The 20,094-nt window shown below is 38.2% G+C and overlaps 2 protein-coding genes across 3 annotated transcripts in view; one reads left to right on the top strand and one right to left on the bottom strand.

The window, feature by feature from the left end:
* Positions 1–20,094, top strand: part of spryd7b (SPRY domain containing 7b) — a 40,081-nt gene that overhangs the window by 8,709 nt on the left and 11,278 nt on the right. The window contains exon 2 of the mRNA XM_047369561.1: positions 15,157–15,204. Within this exon, the coding sequence (XP_047225517.1) occupies positions 15,176–15,204 (29 nt within the window). The 5' untranslated portion in view covers positions 15,157–15,175. The remainder of the gene's footprint in view (positions 1–15,156; positions 15,205–20,094) is intronic.
* On the bottom strand, positions 18,063–20,069 carry trim13 (tripartite motif containing 13). 2 transcript variants are annotated; one of them, XM_047369559.1, is made up of 2 exons: positions 19,557–20,069; positions 18,063–19,471 (listed from the first exon to the last, which is right to left on the bottom strand). In XM_047369559.1, exon 2 carries the CDS (start codon positions 19,466–19,468, stop codon positions 18,284–18,286), a length of 1,185 nt encoding a protein of 394 aa, XP_047225515.1. In that variant the 5' UTR covers positions 19,469–19,471; positions 19,557–20,069; the 3' UTR covers positions 18,063–18,283. The 2 variants fall into 2 exon arrangements, with proteins under 2 accessions (XP_047225515.1, XP_047225514.1); XM_047369558.1 differs by having other exon boundaries at positions 19,937–20,044.

Consider the following 20,094-nt stretch of genomic DNA (forward strand, 5'->3'; position numbering starts at 1 on the left):
TTTTCATACCTGGTTGAATTGTGATGCCTATTTTATCTCAAGTATAGGGAGAGCTGTGGTAAAGGGAGCTAACAACGTGCGGAGCCATGAAAACAAACACCTCGTAAAATCACCTGCTGATGTTATTGTAAGTTGACAAGAGAGCGGCGAGTTGTTTTTTTCTGTGGAGAATGGGTGCATAGTCCAAGTTTAATTTTACCCTTGACACAAATAAATCAATTTCTGTATTTTTAGGGTGTCTCAAGAGTATTCATACCCCTTGAGGTCTTTCACATTTTTTGCTGTTACATGAGTGTATTTTATTTGTATTTTATGTGATGGACCAACACAAATTAGGGCATAAATGTGATTTGAAAGAAATGTGATTCGTGGTTTTCAGTTTTCTTACAATTAAGAATTTGAAAGATGTGTGGGATACATTTGTATTCAACCCCCTTTACTCTGATGTCCCCAAATAAACTCCAGAGCAACCACCTGGTAAATGTATCTGTTCCATGAAGGTCCCAGAGGTTTCCTAGAGAACATGAAAGAACAAACAGCATCATAAGGACCAAGGAACACACCAGACTGTTCAGGGAGTTATGGAGAAATGTTGAATGGAAAGAGTCTAGCAAAACTGCAAAAATACCAACAAATGACTATCCGTCTAAACTGACAGGTCAGTTAAGAAGAGTATCAATCGGAGAAGCAAACAAGATGACAATGGGCATTCTGGACAAGATGTAGAGATCCACAGCTTTATTGGGAGAATCTGTTGACAAGGCAGCTGTTAGTCATACACTCCACAAATCTGGCTTATATGGAAGAGTGGCAAGGAGAAGGTCATTGTTGAAAGAAAGCCATTGGTGATCTTATTGGCAGTTTGCCACAAACCATGCTGGGACACAACAAACCTGCCTAAAGGTGCTCTGGTCAGAGGAAATCAAACTTGAACTTTTTGGCCTGCATGCAAAACAATATCAGAGGCAGAAAATTAACAATGCATATCACCCTGATCACATCATCATCATTATGAAATTAGGGTGTTGGGAGTGTCATGCAATGGCTTAGTCAAAGTCCAGACTAAAATTTCATCTGAGAATCTGTGACAGGACTTGATAATTGATGTTCAAAGACGCTCTTCGTACAGTCTGTTTGAGCTTGGCAAGAAATTAGGCAAGAAAAACTCTATAGATGCACAAAGTGGTAGAGACATCCCCAAAAGATTTGCGAGCTGTAGTTGCAGTAAAATGTGGTTCTACAAAGTGATCCACTTAGGGAGCTAAATAATAATAACCTGGCAGCAATTCCTTCCAGTTTTTATTTGTAAATCATGTGTCATTTTCATTCACTTCTTAACTGGGCACTACTTCGTGTTAATCTGGGGGTATAAATACTTTCAAAAGGCATTGTATTTTCTAAACTTCAACAATAAAGAGCAATCTGTGTGTGCTGTTACCGCCTTTTACTCCATCGTCTGGCACCAAAATATGGAGCCCGGTGACACAAACAAGGGCCATGAAAATGTATAAAATTTACCAAGGGGGAGGCATATAACAGTCAGTCACCTGTGCATATTAGACGTCCCAACAAGAAATCAAATTACACTGAACTAAAACCACCCCAGCCTGGCAACTCTGCAAGCCGGGTTTGCCTGCTGTGGCCAAACACCGTAATACATGACACTGTGGCTGTTGTTTAGCTGGCCTATCAGAAGACAAGGGAGAGACCTTCTCAGTCTCAGTCCAGCTAATGAAGAGATGCATTATGATGTGATTTCATTTGCGCCTGCACAAAAAAAAGAAAAAAAAGAAGAAGAAGAAGCTGCGGTGCTTAGCTGCGCCTGAGTAGCATAGTTCATTTGTGTAGTAACATGTGACTTGTGTTTTCGTGAGTCATAAGGATCTCCTGCCTAATGGAAGGCAGTGTGCACTCATGTGACGCTGACACAATGCAAGAATAACTGTGTAGTATTCTCCACAGTCCCGTTTTGCTACTGTTTTGGTCGCTACGACTTTAGGCCAATGAGTGCGTTTCTAATTTTTATTGTGAAGCCAAACAAACTTCAAATACTGCTCAGGTTGCAAAACAATGCATTCTTTCTAAAAGTGTTCTTTCTGTACTTATCTGCAAAGCTGGAAGTATGACTTAAGTCTGCTGTGGATATTTATTACCACAGAATGTGGGACATGTCTAGGAGTACAGCGTGATATCTGTCCCATGGTCACAGTCGTGTTTTTGCTGTCTCATCCCTGTCTCTCCACATGCCTGTTTAACAACACAGAGCTCCTCCTTACTGGCTTCCTGTCCAAACCAGTTTATCAGTAAACAAGTGTGTTTTTTTCCTCTCTGCCCAATTGTCCACACTACACCAGAATGTATATGCATTGGGCGCCCTCTCTCTCCTAGTGGGCTTTTGTGCTCCAAAAGTAGAAAGCGTCATAGGTGTTTACGACAACACACAGATGTGTAAAGAAATATAGGGCTTGAGGAGATGATTTAGAAAGATTTAACACTTTTAGAATGTCACTACTTTCACTTATAAAAAGTGAATTCCATTAGTATTTATGTGAATGTGAAAGTTTGGCTTTTAAGCACACTTAAAATGATATTTTTAGTGCATGTTCTAAGAGGAGCTCTAGCCGATCAGTGTTTTGCGCTATATGTGCATTTTGCTTAAGTCATTATGCTAAAGTAGATGTGAAAGAGGCACGGTTGCTATAGAAGAGATATGTGTACACCACACCACACCACATTGGTCAGCTAACTTAAACAGTGTTGCCAGTGAGATCCTAAACTGAATGAAATAGTTATATTATAATTTATTCACACCAAATGTTCTCAATCCAAGTCCCATTTAAAAATGGATGTTTGGTCAGATGGAAAATTAGTGAAAATGTCGTTAAAACGATGCGACTGAAAATTAAACTTAATTAAAACTAGAGCGGACAGTGTGATGTCAGCATAATTTTAGATAAAGAAGAAATGTCCTCATTCAGACTAGGGGAAAATAAGTCAACTATAAAGTATGACTGAGAGAAAGAACTGCAACTTGAATGTCTGTGCTTACTGTCGCTTACACTGACTCTGTTTTATTTTAATCCTGAAAATATTATAGTCATTACTTCGCATGTTGACCTGACAGGCTTGGCACTGCAAGACAAGCCCAATATGCTGACGATAGATAACCAACAACTCTATATATACAGAACACATTTTAAATAAGTATTAAGAGAGCTTTTATCAAAAGTGTTGCTATTCATTTGGTTCTTTAATAAAGATGTGTAATAAAAAAATAACTGTTACATATAATATGTCCTTGATAACAGGATAGATCATGTTCGTTTTAGTTAGGTTCTGTTAAAAGGTTATATGCAGCTAATTTCTTACCTGCAGTATCTAAATCTCAAGATAAATTAACCCTTCATGCAGCGTAAATTCTAGATTAGTAAGTCCTGAGCCAAAAAGATTTCTGTTGTATGAAAATAACGGCAATTTTAGAAATGTCATGGAAGTTTATGCTATTGGTATTTTTTAACCTTAAACTTATCGACATGTTTGCATTAGGAGGTTATATACAGAGAACCCAATAGTTATTTACACAGAAAATAAAGGCAGGAGGGGTTGCCCCAGCAATGACCTTATGTGTGAAACACATACTGTGGAAGGATGATGTAAAGCGTGTTCGGTCAGAGTAACTGTCTAAAAGAAAAGTTAGGCAGCATAGAAATGTATAATAGCCATTCATGTAAACTGATATAATATTTTTGCTTTTTACGCTCGAAACATTTTATATTCAATTCTCAGAATGTGTTTTATACAGGTAGATTACTGGTTGTGCACTGCCCCAACCTCCATTTCCTGTGTATGAAATCATCAGCTTTGCTGTAAAAAAACATCCAATGCAAATGTGACTACAGTTTAAAGGTTCATAAAATAGTATTCACATACACTGGCATGATGTGTTTGAGATAGGAGTTCTTCAAAGTGATTCAAAATGAAAATACTTTGGTCTTGGTCACAGTCAGATTAACTGTTAGTTTCAACCTCCTGTTGACAAATACCGAGAATGGAACATGAAAAGCATTTCAGAGTAAGTGCCTGAAATAAAGGGGCCTAAAAAGCAAAAATATTATAAGAGTTGAAGTTTATGGTATTTTATTGATTTTCACACTGCTTTGCCTTTCTATCAAAATTACTCTGACCAAAAAACACTTTACATGTTATGTTCTCAGTATTTAGGTAGATCAGTGGCGCGCAGCCTCCTCATGTAAATGTTTATTGGCTTCTGTGTAAATATGCAGACATAAAAAAATTGTTTTCAAAAGGTTCATACAATAGCATTTACATAAACCACAGTGATATTTTTGAGATTTCATTGTTTTTAGTTACCTTTTGTCCTGCCCAATCTCAAGGTAACTGCTTCCACCTTTAGGGCCAACTAATCTGGATTTATGCCAAATGAAGATACCAATCTATTTATTTTAATTTATTCGTTTATTCAACAGGGATAAAGGCAGGGAATATTGCTATATATGTATAATGCAAAGTATATGCTCTGCATATAGGTTTCTAGCCAAAGCTAATTTCCAACCCCTGTCCCTGCTTCAAAAGTTTCTAAAAATTTGAGTAACTGCAAATGTCAGTCGTTTTCTATACTGCCTCTTCCATAGTGGGTTGCGGGGAAGCTGGTGCCTATCTCCAGCAGCCAGTCCATCGCAGGGCAACACAAAAACACACTCATTCATACACATAAGGGCAATTTAGAGAGACCAATTAACCTAACAGGCACATTTTTGGACTGTGGCGGGAAGCCAGAGTACCCGGTGAGAACCCACGCATGCACGGGGAGAACATGGAATTGAACTCAGGACTTTCTTGCTGTAAGGCAACACTGCAAATGTAATTACTAAAATAAAATAAAGTTAACAAAAATATGCTACAGTTATTTAGAATTCCAAAACCAAAACGAATGCTCACATGCTTGTTGAAGTTTTAGCCAGTGTAAGAGTTATCTACATCAGGTAAGATATTTCTTATGACCTTTTAACATAACCCCGATTTAAATATTTTCAGATGTTCCTCTGTTGTTGGTAATATGTGTTAGCAAGACATAGCTTTTTTATGTTTACATATTTTGAAAAGCTGTCCACACACTTGCAAAACAAATATGAGGTATGAATCATTGAGTGGAAATACAGACAGATGACTAATTTGTGTCTTCCTGGTAAAGTACAGAGTAGTGTAACAATGAGGATAAATAGAACTTTGCAGTTGTTTTGATGTGGGTCACTCAGTACACACCAAAGACTTCCAACAAAGTCACTGTATAAACAAGAGTAGCGTTAGGTGCTAAGAATGACAGAGACATGACAGAGAACAGCATTTGATGTTACATTATGTCAAGGAATTTGGTGCAACGTGAATACATCAAAAACAAATGCAGCAGTCTGGCCTGTTCATGACCTGTATCCTAATAGGGGCATGTTGTTGTTCTTATTGCAGTTTAAAATTTTCCCAAACTTTCAGCTGCAAATATTATTAAACTACAGATTGTGGCGTTCGTTTAGTACCCACATTTTGCTTTTTAAATGTTTTAACGTGATTCCCTATACGTCGTTTTGCTGCAAAAAGCCAGCCTGGGACTCAATCGGTTAAGCTGTCTGATTCAGCCGACCGCTGCGGTGAGCTGTGACATCAGCAGAGAGTGCATTTTCAGTGTCCAATCAGCTGCCCGAAATCCGCTTCGCATTCAGCCAATAGGGAGAATGGGAGGCTCTATCGAATTTGAATGAGGAGTGTATCTTTCGGCGCCATTTTCGAGTGAGCAGCGATTGCCACAACAGCTGCGGGGAAAGGATGCTGCTGCGAATATAGAGAGCTGTCGCTGAGACGGAGAGGGGGGGTCGAGAAGAAGCCAAGTGGTTAAAAACCTAACTGCGTTTTTAGAGAAGAAAATCCTTTATTTCAGCGGGAACACAGGTATTTGCAGCCACAGATGTGAACATACGTTTTTATTCTGGTTAGTCGGACAAATTTAAGGAGAGGAAATACGTGGAAAACGGGAGGGAGACCGACCGTGGCGGGGAGACGTTAGCCGTTTGGCCAGCGTTGTCAGCCTATACTATTCGGAGCGGTTAGCAGGCTAGCTTAGCGTGCTACCTCAAAGAGAGGGTTTTCTGACTTTCCTGCGCTGTAACGGTAAAGGAAAAATGCGCTCATACAGTGGATTATTTTATCCAAAGGGTGATGGGGACCACTTCAGATAAAATTAAATGCAAAGGCTTAATGAATTTATTTTTTATCACACCAAGGAGGTACTTAACTTTGCTGTTATTGATGAAAGTTGAGCTATATTGGAGATTTTTTTTCTGCATTGGCCAGTTTTGAGCGGGAGGTGCAGTGGCTGCCAGGTTCGAGGCAGCGGAGAGTCGCTAGTGTCAACAAATGCACACGGCACTTGCATTGGCCTGGGAGGGAAAAAAATCAAAATGAAAGACCGGGACGGACACGGTGCTTTTTGTACAAACTTAATTTTAACGATCTTGTTAGCAAAGACAGACATTTTGTCCGGGCTTGTGAATTACAATATGTGGACTTCTGGGGATAGTTGACAGAGGACACCTGGTAAGTTTGTCATTATGTCGTTTTATGACCTCAAAGTCAGTAATGGCAAGAATTAGACAAGGAGACGAATATGTTTTATTTTCTTAGTCACAAACTGATGGTAAATAATGCTGGTGAAAATTCGTTTTGTGTAAATTTAAGCCTTTTGGACGCTTCGCAGTCTTTTTTTTTTTTGTCAGTTTAAAAAGATGTGAATACCTTGGGGTGGACGTTAGATGATCTGTGTGGCTCTGCGCCAAGTGACAGTAATCATATCGTAACTTCATATGGTTTCACATAAATTGTAGCTGTCATAATCACTAACGATATGAATTGAGATTATCTTTTTTTTTTTTTTTCAAATGTCTAATGTCGGTGCTTTTATAGCTTCACTTTGATGTCTGAATCTTTGGCTTATCTTAGTTTGTTGAAGGACACTTTCTGACGTTGCTTTTTGCTTCCATCTGTCCTTTTTTTCACCCATTTTAGCATCGCTGCACTTTTTGTGTGTCTTGCACTCAGATTAATTTTAAGTGTAGGTAAAATACCTCGTGGTCTTATCGTAAAGGATGACAGAATGGACCCAGTCATGCATCATCATACCACCCTTAAATGGCGATACATTATGCAGCTATATACTATTTTTTTCTGTCTTTTCTGGAAATAAGAGGAAAACGGGAAGCTCGATGTATTTGATCGTCTAAACCCGCCCCTTTTACTTCCTTTTTACTTTCTTGCAAGTAGAGATCGATTTGATGTGTTACATAATGTGAGGCCTTTTTCTGTTTTGCAGTTTTATACCAATGTCGACACAGTTAATTACATTTGGAGTTTATAAAAAAAAAAAAAAAAAGATCTCAAATACTTAAAAATTGACACAAGGCAGCCACCTCTGTAAACTTGAACTGCCTTGTTTTTGTTCTTGTCCACCCTCATTACATCTGGAAGCGTGCTTACTAATAGCTTTTCATGTGCTATCATATTAAATACGTGATACACCGGAGTCGAACGGAAGTATAACTAAACAGCTCTGTTGTTTTCATTAGTATTTGCATGTGGTACTTTAATATAAAAGCTGTTTCTGAATTGGGGCAACATTCATTGTGAAACTGTTGGCTCATCTAGTCAGAATTTGGTTATCTTTGTGGGCATTTAGTTCAGAAAGAATTTGGCTAATCTGCTTCGATGGAAAATTGTCATGAACACACAATAAGTAAATTATTGTACAGTTACACTCTGTGTCTGACTTATAACAAAACTTAAATTGCAGGGTCAGGATTAAGCATATGTTACATTTTTGTTGATATCTTAAAGTTTTACATGTGTGTGATATTATGGTTCACAAACTATGATCTTTATATGGAGTAAAATGTATAAATCACTTGAATTTTAAGTTTCAATCGTACTCCTATAGCAAAATTGTGCAGACCACTATGCAAACATCTCACAAGCTTATGTTAAAATTAAAAAAAAAAAAAATTATTATTTATTGTTAATAAGTACTTTTGATATTCAGCATTAGCGAAAATGAGCAGTCAGGGTCCACACACCAAACTTGACTCTAGACAGATATGGTGTAAACTAGTGATAGTACAGTATTGGCATTGAGCTGTCAAAATATTCTTCAGCAAGGGCTTTTTAGCATATTTTTTTTATTGATACATTAAGGCTAAAGCCTTCCTTGTGATGTTCAGTCATTTTACCCACACTGTTGTTAAAAATCTTCTGAGGTCAGAAGGCACATTGCCAAAATGCCGTACACAATCTTGAAAAAAATGTGCTGACCTACATAGAGAGTGTCATGTGCATACAAAAAATATTTTTCAGCCATCAGTATTAGTCCATTTATTGAAATAAACAAGTATGACTTTAAAGGGGTGCATTTATTTTTCAGGAAAGGGAGCTTTACTGAAATAAATTCAGTTTGATGAAGTAATGCTCTAAAATGTTACCTGTATATTACATAATGTATATCTTTTCAAAACAAACCGTAGCAACCAGGAGTTGTGAATCATATTTGCATGTTTTCACTTGTGTAGTATAATTTTAAACAAGGTATCTAATGTATCCAGACATGTTGGTTAAATATTTTTGTTAGGAAAGAGGTGCTAATGTTGCTACATGATATCCCACCCTGTAGTGTTAATCTGCTGCAAATGCTACAGGTTGTTTCCCCTTCACACTGTGTTATTTGCCTTTTCACTCTCTTTGTAGAGCACAGTCGTGCTGTTTCAGACCGTTAGCATGACATTCTGTGACTCATCATTCTATCTTCTCAGACCCCTCTGGTAAAATGGGCTCCCAGCCCCATTTCCTGGTGAAACTGTTCCTCTCTTCTTGCATTTGCTCACGTGTTGTAGCCAGACTGCAGAGAACCCACCCTTCTCTGTCTTCTTTCTGCAGCACTCAGCATAAACTTTATAGTATTCCAATTTTGTTTTGACAAGAACAGTTTTCATGGGTCTTGTTGGTTCATGTCCAGGCATTGGCCATGGTTTCAGTTCTGCATCTGATTTGCATAAAACAGAAGCTGTCACATAGTCAGTCCCTTTTCCTACAGACATAATTCAAGTTCTGTAATCACTGGAACGGTGCTCTTTGTAGTCAAGGATTTACTGAAACTGCAAAAAAAAAAAAGTTAAGATGCAGTCCTGAAAAGAGCATTTTCACTTGCATGATGTTAGCTCAGGTTGTGGCAACACTGCATGAACAGATTATACAAAGTCCTTGTATGTCCTTATGTTTTGCTTTTTTTTATTTATTTATTCCTAAAATAACATAGCCAAGGCAACACACATTTTTGTATACAAGGATTTACTTGAAAGTTGAAATTTTATTTACTTTTATTTTTTCATAGCAATGTAAGTCACTGTCTGACCTGTATATATGCAGATTTACTGAAACATGATTTGGAAGAATGCAAATCCATAGTCTACCCAAAGTTTGGTTATGTGCTGTATTTAAGCAATATCTTTAAATGAATTTTCTTTTTTACAGAAAGTAAAGTTATTGTAAAAATTTAGGTGATAACTTGATAACCTGCAGAAGCACTGGCAGTAAAACACACATGGTGTTTTTATGGCTGCAGCTTTTTGGATGTTACACTAGTGTTATAAAAGTCATGTGTCTGGAAATTTTTCTTTTAATCCATAAAAATTAGGAATGCTTATCTCCATAGTTTTTTTGTCCTGGGACCATAAGTTGTTATAAGCAACATGTGATTGGAATTTTTTTCAGTTTGGTATTTTTATTTTATTAAATACAGTATCTTGTTCTCTTTAAACATTTAACATAACTTCCTTCTTCACTGTCAGTACTTTTGTCATCACTGTTGCATTTAATGTTGAACTGCAGATGTCTATTTGCCAGTTTAGAGCTGGACCCATTGTTGGGCCAAATATGGAACAGTTATACATTTTTGTAACTGCACAGCTTATAATTGTATCACCATACAATTCTTTTCTTTTCACAAGTAATATTGTTCAAAGGCAGAAAAACATTTTTAAGTCGCTGTATGGTCTAATTTTTTTAGCATAAAAGCTGCTGAGCCATGAGTGGAGCAAATAGTCACTTTGTTACACTCTGAATCAGCCCAGGTTTGGCATCTAATTTTTAAAATAACAGTTTGTCTTGTGTTTCAGTAATTGCTGCACAAGTGAATGGGGGTGTGAGCCTACTCTCACACTTTTGCCTTGCTTCCTCTTTTGCCTCACTTGCATATGGGAGTCTGCAAAAACAGCAGACTCACTTTCGTCCTAGTCTAACATTGCTGTACTTTTGCAAGTAGTGATATGCAGGAATAGCAAAAAATTAAATAAATAGAGGCGGCAGGAAATGTTTTTTTACTTTTTTTACCACTACTGCTTTTTCTTTTAGTTGCCTCTTTATTGGTCAAGTGTAAATTCAGTTCCCTGCTATACATGTAAACCTACATCCCAGTGTGCTGTGTTGCCTCCATCCAGTCTCTTTTATGTAAGAGTAAGTGAAAGCCTCAGATAATTGGAATAAAATTATTAATTGCCAGAGAGCTCAGAGATCTATTTGCTAAAGAGTGTGTCCCTGAAAAATTAGTCATTTTGTTGTGGGAATAGGTCGACTTCCTGAGTATTTGGATTAAATATTTATTTGAGTCGTTGGAAAAGCCTGATGTTTGCAGCCTGAATTTACACTGGACTTGCTAAAAGTATTGAATTACAATTAAGTGGTGATCTTTATCAGTGTTCTATAATATTGTAAGTCTTAAATTCATCAGCAGAGCAGGCTGAGAAATAAACGGGTACATGTTGCACCCAATGAAACAATAGGCAGATTTATTTATTTAGTTTTGCACTCAGGTTTTCCTTCACAAATTTTTAATTTTTCATTAATACAGTTTTAGAGTCTCAGGTATCACTGTTACACTAAACAGTACATGGAAAGGTTTGTGTGTACCTAAAAAGGAAGAACCTGCATACCCAGTACTGTTGTCCCATGATATAAATTCATCCATGTGTCTCTCACCTACTAAGCCAATGCTTGTTTCACTGGGTGTGCAAATGTTACTGGCATTTCTTGGATTAAGACTTCCTGTTTCTGCATTAAGCAGAGCAACGTTCTTTGGTTGTGTTGTTTGTTTTTTTCCCAAAACTTGTAAAATGTTAATTTAACAGGGCAAACAGCTGGTGTTAACCTGGCTCACATTTGTGTATCAAAAGTACCTAATTTGTAATTTTTAAAATGTGTATTTTAATTGCACACCAGAGTGAAAACAGAAAAGTCCCCTTTATTTAACAATTTGATTTTTTGATTTTGATTTTCAAACATTTTCTATTATTTTGTTACATGGATAGATTGGGTGTATGTTCCCAAGTGGTGTCTGTTCTTATACAGATTGAAGACTGTAACACCAACTAGAAGAGGCAAGCCCAGACCACCTGATCAGGGTGTTGATAGGTTGTCATGTCAATGTCCCTGAACCCAGCAGGGTGTAGGAGGTTACTTGACCTTTCAGCCTCAGGGTCAGGTGACTCTTTCAGGTCATTGTATAAGGAGCAAGTGTCAGGAATGGGTTAGAAAGGCTGAGCAGTGAAGGTGACTTGTCCAGGCACGCTTCTCTAAATGAGAAAGAGGAAGAAGAATAGGTGAGGTTAGTCACTGAGTTAGAAGGGTTTACAAATAGACTTGTAAAGTAATTATTAGCATCTAAGGAGGTTATTTGGCATACCTGATTTGTCCCTGATGAGCAAGGTGGAACATTTCTTGTTGGAACTTCAGTTTAAAATTTACATGCATGCACCCTCCTCTTTTACTGCTAAACACACTTGTTCTACATGCAGCTTTCCAGGGACCATTGGATGACTAGTTTTATTTGATTCATGTCTGTTTTTCTTTTATAAATAGTAGCCCTATAAAAAGAATTTATATCCACATAATCAAGAAGCACTTCTGGTTTCTTTTTCTTTTTGGGACTAGTGCTTAGATTTTTCTGAACCTCGGCACAGTAAATGAATATCACATCGTTTGCGCTTGGGTGCACATATTTTTCCCCTACAGTGTTTTAGATTTTTATATATATATTTTTCATACTGTGGCTCAAAGACTGCAACACAGCTGCCATTGTGCTTTTTGACAGGGTATGTGTTGTCTCTTAGCTTAGTGCTAACTTAAGATCTGTGTATGCAATTAATACAGAATAGCTTATAACAATGTTTTATTTATCTTTTTTCTCATATTATTTTCAGAAGGGCATGTGTGTCAGCATATATATATATATTATATATGTATTATTTTTTTGCTTGTTTGAGTTGAAAGCATTTTATCCCTTTCAGTATTTTCTTCCATGTTTTTGGTTTTAAGTTTTTATTTTGGCATCTCAGATATTGTTTGTTTTTTCTTCTTTTTCTTTTTTTTGTCTAATTCGCATATGTAAAGATTTAATGGAATTACAGTATTGTGGAAGTCAAATATCTTATGTAGTAATGCTTTTTACACTTTGGGATAGTACTGTGATGTTTATCAACATGTTTATAACACTTATTTAGCTGTTGTTTTTTTGTTTGTTTGTTTTTTACACTATTTTAAAATTGGTTTTCAAAAAATAGTGTTTTGGTAGGGAGACATTCTTTCAATTTACATTTTACTGTAGATTGCCATTGAGGGAGTAAAACATCTTTTCAAATCTTCTTCTTTAGACATCCACAGTAAAAGGCTAGGGGGGTAACATGCTGACCTCATTGGTCCTTAGTGTCTTCCAATAACTGTGCTACTGTCTGTAGTGCCAGGGTGTTAATACAGCTGTTGAACTTGTCTGGTCTGACATTCTGTCACCCAATAAATTTCTGACGCCTGTCACTGTTTGAGAAAGCATTTATGCCTCAAGGTAGGAAAAGAGTCACAGGTCCCTTATCTTTAAGTGTGACTAATGTCAGTCATAATAAAAAAAATTTTTAAACACTTTTCATGTGAGTTTTTTGAATGCTCTTATTAAAGTGTTATTAACATAAAAAAGATTAGTATACTCTGTGAACCGGTTACAATTGTCAGATTTAGAAACTGGTCAATGAATTTTGACTTTCCAGTGTTGTCGTTTCAAAAGGTTATGTACAGCGTCTGACCATGTTTCTCAGCTATGCCACCAAATATTAGATCAACCTTAAGCTATTTATTGGAATCCAGTGTTGACTTCTAAGTTCATTTATGCACATTGCTGCTCTGTCTTTTCCAGGACAGTAACATGCAGAGTATAAAAGTCTGTTTGTTTGTTTTTTTTAAAGAAAATATATTTTCCCATTAGGCAATAAAATTAACGTTATTTATTTGACATCCTTTGATTGTCAGACAGACAATATAGGTGTTGAACAAAAGCAGTACCTGGGTTCATCTAGGCTAGTAGCTTGTAATGTTGCTTTGCTCAAATGTATCCATCACCTACGATGTTCTGAAGTTTGTGTGACACAGCTAAGAGAAAGACCTGCATTAGTTGTCTGTGACATTAGAAACAAAAGTTAAATGTGATCTTATTAGATTCTGGCTATTGAGTCCGTTTAGGTCGGAATCACAGGTCCATTGAGACCTCTAGTGGCAACACAATCACCACGTCCTAACTCCACTGGGATTTCTGTAAAGATAAGGCATGTTGGAAGAACTTAAGAGCTTCAAGTATTTTGTAATTACTCACTTGAATGTTGTATTTCTCAAATACGCTGTTTTTGCCTCATGTATGAATCATGTGTTTTATTTTTTTTCCTCTTGTTATTTACAGATTCTGTATTCATTTTTAAACAATGAATTTTACACTTGTCAGGGTTATTTCTTTATTCAAACAAATCTCTTGTCCGTCACACATTTCTATAGATGCTCATTTGATTTTATTTATTTATTTTTAAGCCAATTACTTTCTAAATATAACCCCCACCACCCTCGTCAGTGTTTCATGTGTTTATCCTTCTCTGAATGTGATCCAGTACAGCAAAGTTAAAGACATACTACACTTCTCTTATAATATCTCATATTTACTTTTTAGTATGTGTTCGGAAAGAGCATTGTCACTATAGGTTTGGAATAGTTAATGTAGTTGAGTTGGTACAAAGCTGTGTGTGTGCGTCCTGTATGTGAGATTAGGAACTGATTATGTTCAGCTTTTTTGGAGAAGTACCCAAAGTTGTTTCATTTTCTGGGTTTTACCGAGCTTGTGAAGCAGTTCTGCTATTGCATTAGAAATGAAATCTAGAGTTGCACCAATCAAAAATCCTGGAGCCTAGAATCGGGCCAGTTTTCCCCTGATCGACTCTTTCTATTCATTAAACGCATCAAAACGAAGAACTCCCAGTGTTTCCAACCTTAGAACGCATCAAAAAGCTGCAAGTTCTTTTGAAACACTTTTTTTTTTTTTTTGGATTAATACGCATTGCATAAGGGATAGGAATTCACACTTTGATGCATAAATGGGGAACATGTAATTCCTTAATATTCTTAGATTCAAAACTACCACCTCTATCAAGGAACCTGTAATACATTTTTCCTACAGTGTGTTTTATGGCCATAAGCTGCTGCTCAGAATCAAAATGGAAAATCAGACCTTGGAGCAAACTGGAAATTGTGATCGTTACGTCTCTAATTAAATCACTTGATTTACTTCATTCGTCTTGATAAATGATCTGGAAAACACTTGACCTCACAAAATGAGACGACGTGGTTGCACCCTGCGGCCAGTGGAAACATCTCCAAGCTCTTAGGGAATCCATATATTGTATCACATAAAGATAATCTTTGTCTACACTGCTTCCTGTGTTGCGGCAACAGTTTGGGAAAGGCCCCTTCTTGTTTCAACGTGACATTGCCTTTGTGCATTAAGCAACTTGTAGGAGAAATGTATTTTTTGAGTTTAGATGGAAGGAACTGTACTGTTCTGTGTAGAGGCTGGAGCTCATCAAACAGCTCATGGGACACTGAGCCAAGACTTGACATCCAACATCAAAGCTGTCTCCTTGGGACCAAACTGCTGCAGCCAGTCTTTTGAATGTTATGAAAGTTTTCCTGAATAAAGTACATTTCTTCTGCAGAAGTCACTGAATTGTCTTTTCTTTGTTTCAGGTGGAGATCCTCCTTGCATATGAAGGGTGTAGATGGAAGACATGGAAGGTGATCATCTACACCTTGTTAGTTAGATTAATCCATCTTCATCTGTGAACGTGTGGATTTGAGGCATGGATAGCAAGGCAAGTGGAAAATGCAGAAGCAGAGCAACAGCACTTAACATCCGGTCATGTTGTAGCAGCACAGAATGGTTTGTGGGTTACTCAGAGATGCAGGCCATACCGTGCTGCCGCAATACAGCCTGAAAAATACAACATGCAGCGATCGGCTTCAAGTCCCTCCAGATGTCTTTGACAACCATTGGCTGCCTGCGTTAATATTATCTAGATAATTGTTTTCCTAATGGAGAACGGTGAAACGTTTCCATGGCATTTATCATTCCAATTTGCTGGTTGCCTTACTGTAGCAGCACGTAAATATTGGAGTTAAGACTAGCTGAAGTCTCCAGTATTGATCGTGCTGCTGAAGCAAAGCTGACCACTCACAACCCACCAGCTGAATGCTCTCAGACCCCCTCTAGGTAATCACAGGTACTTGGATTACAATGAATTAGATTTTTTTTTCTAATAAACTATTTTGTTTGAAGATTTTAAGACTATATATACATATTTTGTGTGTGTATATATATACACATATACATACATATTTTGAGAAATAAAATCTTTTACTGATTTCCTTTGTGATGTTTTTGTTTTGTGATGTTTTTGTATCACTATACTTTAATTTTCTCCTTTTTTGCCATAGTAATCCTAAACGCCTTACAACAGCTAATATTTTTCGCATTGCTCCAGAATAACAGCCACTGGTAAAGAAGAGACGCTCATCAAGGCCTCTGCTGCGCTGCTCAAGATGATCGTCTGATCAGTGAGCATGTCCGCTGCAAACTGCTGGATTATAAACACTCAATTCGTTTCCCCCTAATTCTTAGGAATTAAAAACTGGGTTTCATTTTGACAATCGTTTTTGGTTGTTTTTTTTTTTTTTATCTCGCATTTTTAAAGCGACGCAACACCCCGGATTTTTAGCCGCTGTAAGTCTTGAAATGTAAAGCTCTGCTGTTATAAAATCCCAGTGCCGCTAGCAGACTCCATTTTAAGCGCTGCTGGTTGCGAACGCGTTTCGGACATTTACCATGTGTCCAGAATATTATTGGCGATGATCTCAAATTTGATTCGCCGAAATAAAAAAATAGTTGCGTTTTAGACTGGGAATACTGCTTTTTCCGTTTTTTACTAAAAGTATATACTGGTACGAAATGGAGAGTAATCTGAAACCTGCTTCACAAATATTAAACTGGTTTAGGAATAACTTTTTTGGCTTGTTTTTTAAATTACATTTTCAATGAGAATCATATTTTTCCTAATGTAGTGTGTTGCGAGTGGGACCAATATTTTTGTCCACTTCCCAGCTTTTATTTTTACTCCGGCCCTTTCGGGCCTGTTTTTTTTTTTTTTTTTATTAAATATCAAACAGCCTACTTAAAAAAAAAAACTAATCCTATATTATTTAAGGAAATTTCTACTTTTTCTAAAAAAGTTTATGGATTCTTTTAATGCAGAAACATTTGGGATTTTATAAAATGTCCGTTTCACACTGAAGCGCATGTGTAGGAAATATGGCCTTCATATTTTAATTTTTTACTTTTAAGTAAGTACCTGTATTTTAGGTCGCTTTTAAATATATAAACACACTCTTAAATACCGACAGGATATCAACGGTCCACATATAAATATGGAAATAGAAAAGTAACAATTTCCTCTTGAGCTGTTTTTTTGTCGGTTTCCATATTCTCTGATCCCTTTCTTTTTCAATATTCTGTATTTTTATTAAAATAACATTTTCCCATCCAAACATGTCCCCTTTGGGTTCGCATTTACGCTGACAGAGGGAAACCAATGCGCCATATAGATATAGTAGGACTAAATTATATACTTCTGGTATGTGATCGGCACGCAAAGAAGTGCTGGATTCATCCTGACACAATAGGAATTAAAACATTCTTGGTATTTAAGGCCCATAACTGAGAAAGAGGCTTATTTTTAACGTCCCTATATGCGCATCTTTATTATAAAGAGTTTGCGCTTTGGTTTTGATATGCAATGATAATAACTTTACCGGGTAGTTTTGTTTTCTACAGAAAGCGTGTGAGGTTATATAAATGAAGGTGGCATGAGAATTAAAATATTAATACATCATCCTATATTTGCCTGGCAACAGTAAGCTATATATATATAATACGTGGGCTTATGTACAGACCTGTGTGACGTAGATGCTGAATCTTTGCTTACATCACTGTTTCACTTTATGGTCTTATTTTTGTTTGTTTATACGAGGAATTCCCTTATACTATATAGCAGAGTAAAAATAAATATATAGGTAAATGATTTACTCCTTGCTAATTTCATCTGACATATTTTCAATAAAGACCGCTTGTGGTGACCTGATAAATCCGAAATGTGGAGAATTTCATTGCGCTGTCACTGTCTATGTAAAGGAAATTCAATTTTAGGAAGTTAAACTATGGTTTGTTTTTAATAAGGGCGCACCTTGTTGATTCCCACTGCCTGCCGTGAAACCGAATGAACAGCAGAAGCTCGGATCTAATGTTATAAAAGAGCTGCTCAGCATTTGTTTAGTGCTGAGGTTGATCGTCTGACTTAAATGCAGCGATTTTATGTTTCATGGAAATAATAATAAAAGGAAAAAAGCATGACCGAGCAGAGTGTTTTCATACCTTTTCTCTGCAGCCCCGCTGAATATTTCACACGGGCCCTGTTACATAACGTTTGTAACCTTGAAGAGGTTGCAGCATCACTGTGGTGCGGGGAGCGCTGAGTTTCTCCCATCGTTACAGAAGCCTGAGTTTTACCCTGGAGCTCTGAAGGAAAACAATCAGCAGTGACTCGGGATTTTCCACATTTATTTTTTTCATAATCAAGTAAAAATAAAAAAGTGAGTGTACAAAATAACATAAAAAGTCTAGCTTGCAACCTCCGCGGATTTAGAGAGAATTCTGTTTGATTTTGAAGCTTCATTGAGGAACGAAGGCAAAAAATAAAAAAAACAACACAATGTAAACAGGTGTTTCCACTAACCTGCTGCTCTTTTGGAGCAATTAAGATCACTAACAACTGAAAATAGCGGAGAGAGCTGAAATGAATATATTTATCATATATTCCTGACCTGCCTTCAAACCTGTGCATATGTCAGTCATTCCTTGCGGGTACACAGCAGTGGGAGGGAAACATTCAGTGATCGTCGCTTGGATTTTTGAGGTCAGGTCGATTGAAATGTATGGCAATGACAGGAAAATGATAGATAGTGTTGCCAGGAAGAGAACCGGGGCTAAAACTACCCATTTGGACCATGTTATCCGAGAGCCACCTGTTTGGTAGGAGCCACTCTCGTGGGGGACTGAGATCTTATCTATTTCTCTGAGCTTGAGGGAATCCCACTTTTTCACGTCGAAATTGCGCACAAGGGGCCCAACGTCCATGTCTTTCCGAGAGGGCAGAGGGGTCTCCTTCAGGATCTTTATCTTCTCGCGGAACTCCTGCATCTGCTGCAGAAAGCACAGCGGCTCGGAGACGCTCCTGAAGGACTCTGCCAGTCCGAGCGCTCGACTCTGCTCCTCCAGTGCTGCGCTCAGCTTGGTGATCTCCGGGTCGTAAGCCTGCATCACCACCAGCTTTAGCGTTTCGAAATCGGAAAGGATCTCGCTCTTTTTGCACTCGATGGACCCGATGAGTTTGTCAAAGTAGTCGGCCACCTTCTCCGCGTCCCTGGTCACCGACTGAAGCGCCTTTTTCTTGCTGGCTTGCAGCGTCTCCAGGCAGGTTAGGGTCTCTGCACTCTGCCAGCTCTCCACCTCTCGAAGCAGCTCTCCAAACGCCCCCTTCTCTCGCTCATATGCGTCCTCCAGGGAGCTGAAGCAGTGCCCCTTGTGCTCGTCGGTCGTTGCGCACAATCCGCAAATGAGCCTCAAATCGGTGGCGCAGAACATATTAAGCGGCTGCCCATAGTGCTGTTTGCATACGGACGTCTTAGGCATCACTTTAATTTTGCTGAACTTGTCTACGATCCCGCGCAGAGAGTAGTTGATCTGCAGGCTATTTGCGCCGTTATGGGGGGTCTCTTTGCGGCATGTGGGGCATTTTAAAGGCGTCCTGAAAGCCGGACCTCGGTTCCCCTCCAGGAGTTCCTCCAAGCACCTCTTGCAGAAGCTGTGGGAGCACAGCAACATCCGCGGGTCCTCGAAGAGCCCGCAGCAGACTGGGCATGTAAGCTCCTCTTCCAGCTGCTCCATCATGTCCTGCAAACACATCATTACCCAGGGGTCAAACGTGCAGAAAAAAAACAATAAAATAACTCAATACTACAGACTTAACGATACGCACCACACGCAGAGGGATGCAGCTATGAAAACGAATTACAAACGACAACACGGTCGCAAAAGGATACAGGTTGTTTTTTTGGGGGGGGGTGGGTCAAGTCATGTTCCAGCTGTTTTTGATGCATTCCCCCCCCCCTGAAAGTGAAACTGTCTCGGATCGTTGTGCCCGCGTAAAAATCTGCCCACCGGCGCTCTGTTTGCGCATCTAAGGCTGTGCCACATCCTTAGGCTTTTTGGATAAAACCAGCACAGTCTGGTGAAAAATACCTCAACAACTTAGCTATTAACTCCTGCAACAAACTATTCCCTCTTGTTTTGCATTCCTTGTCAGTAGGACTGCGGTTAGCTGACAGCTGCGCTCTAAATCACAACGATTCTCCTCACCAATCCAATGCGACAGATTATCGACAGAAGTGGGGTTTGCTCCTGTTGGCAACGTACCGAAAGGAGGGCTGTGACAGATTTTTGCAAGCGCATAGTAACATGCAACTACTGGACCAAAAGAATCACTCACCCAGCTGCGGAGACGCGCGGCGCCACGC

This window comes from Girardinichthys multiradiatus, chromosome 7 (genome assembly GCF_021462225.1).
Source record: "Girardinichthys multiradiatus isolate DD_20200921_A chromosome 7, DD_fGirMul_XY1, whole genome shotgun sequence".
Lineage (NCBI taxonomy): Eukaryota > Metazoa > Chordata > Actinopteri > Cyprinodontiformes > Goodeidae > Girardinichthys > Girardinichthys multiradiatus.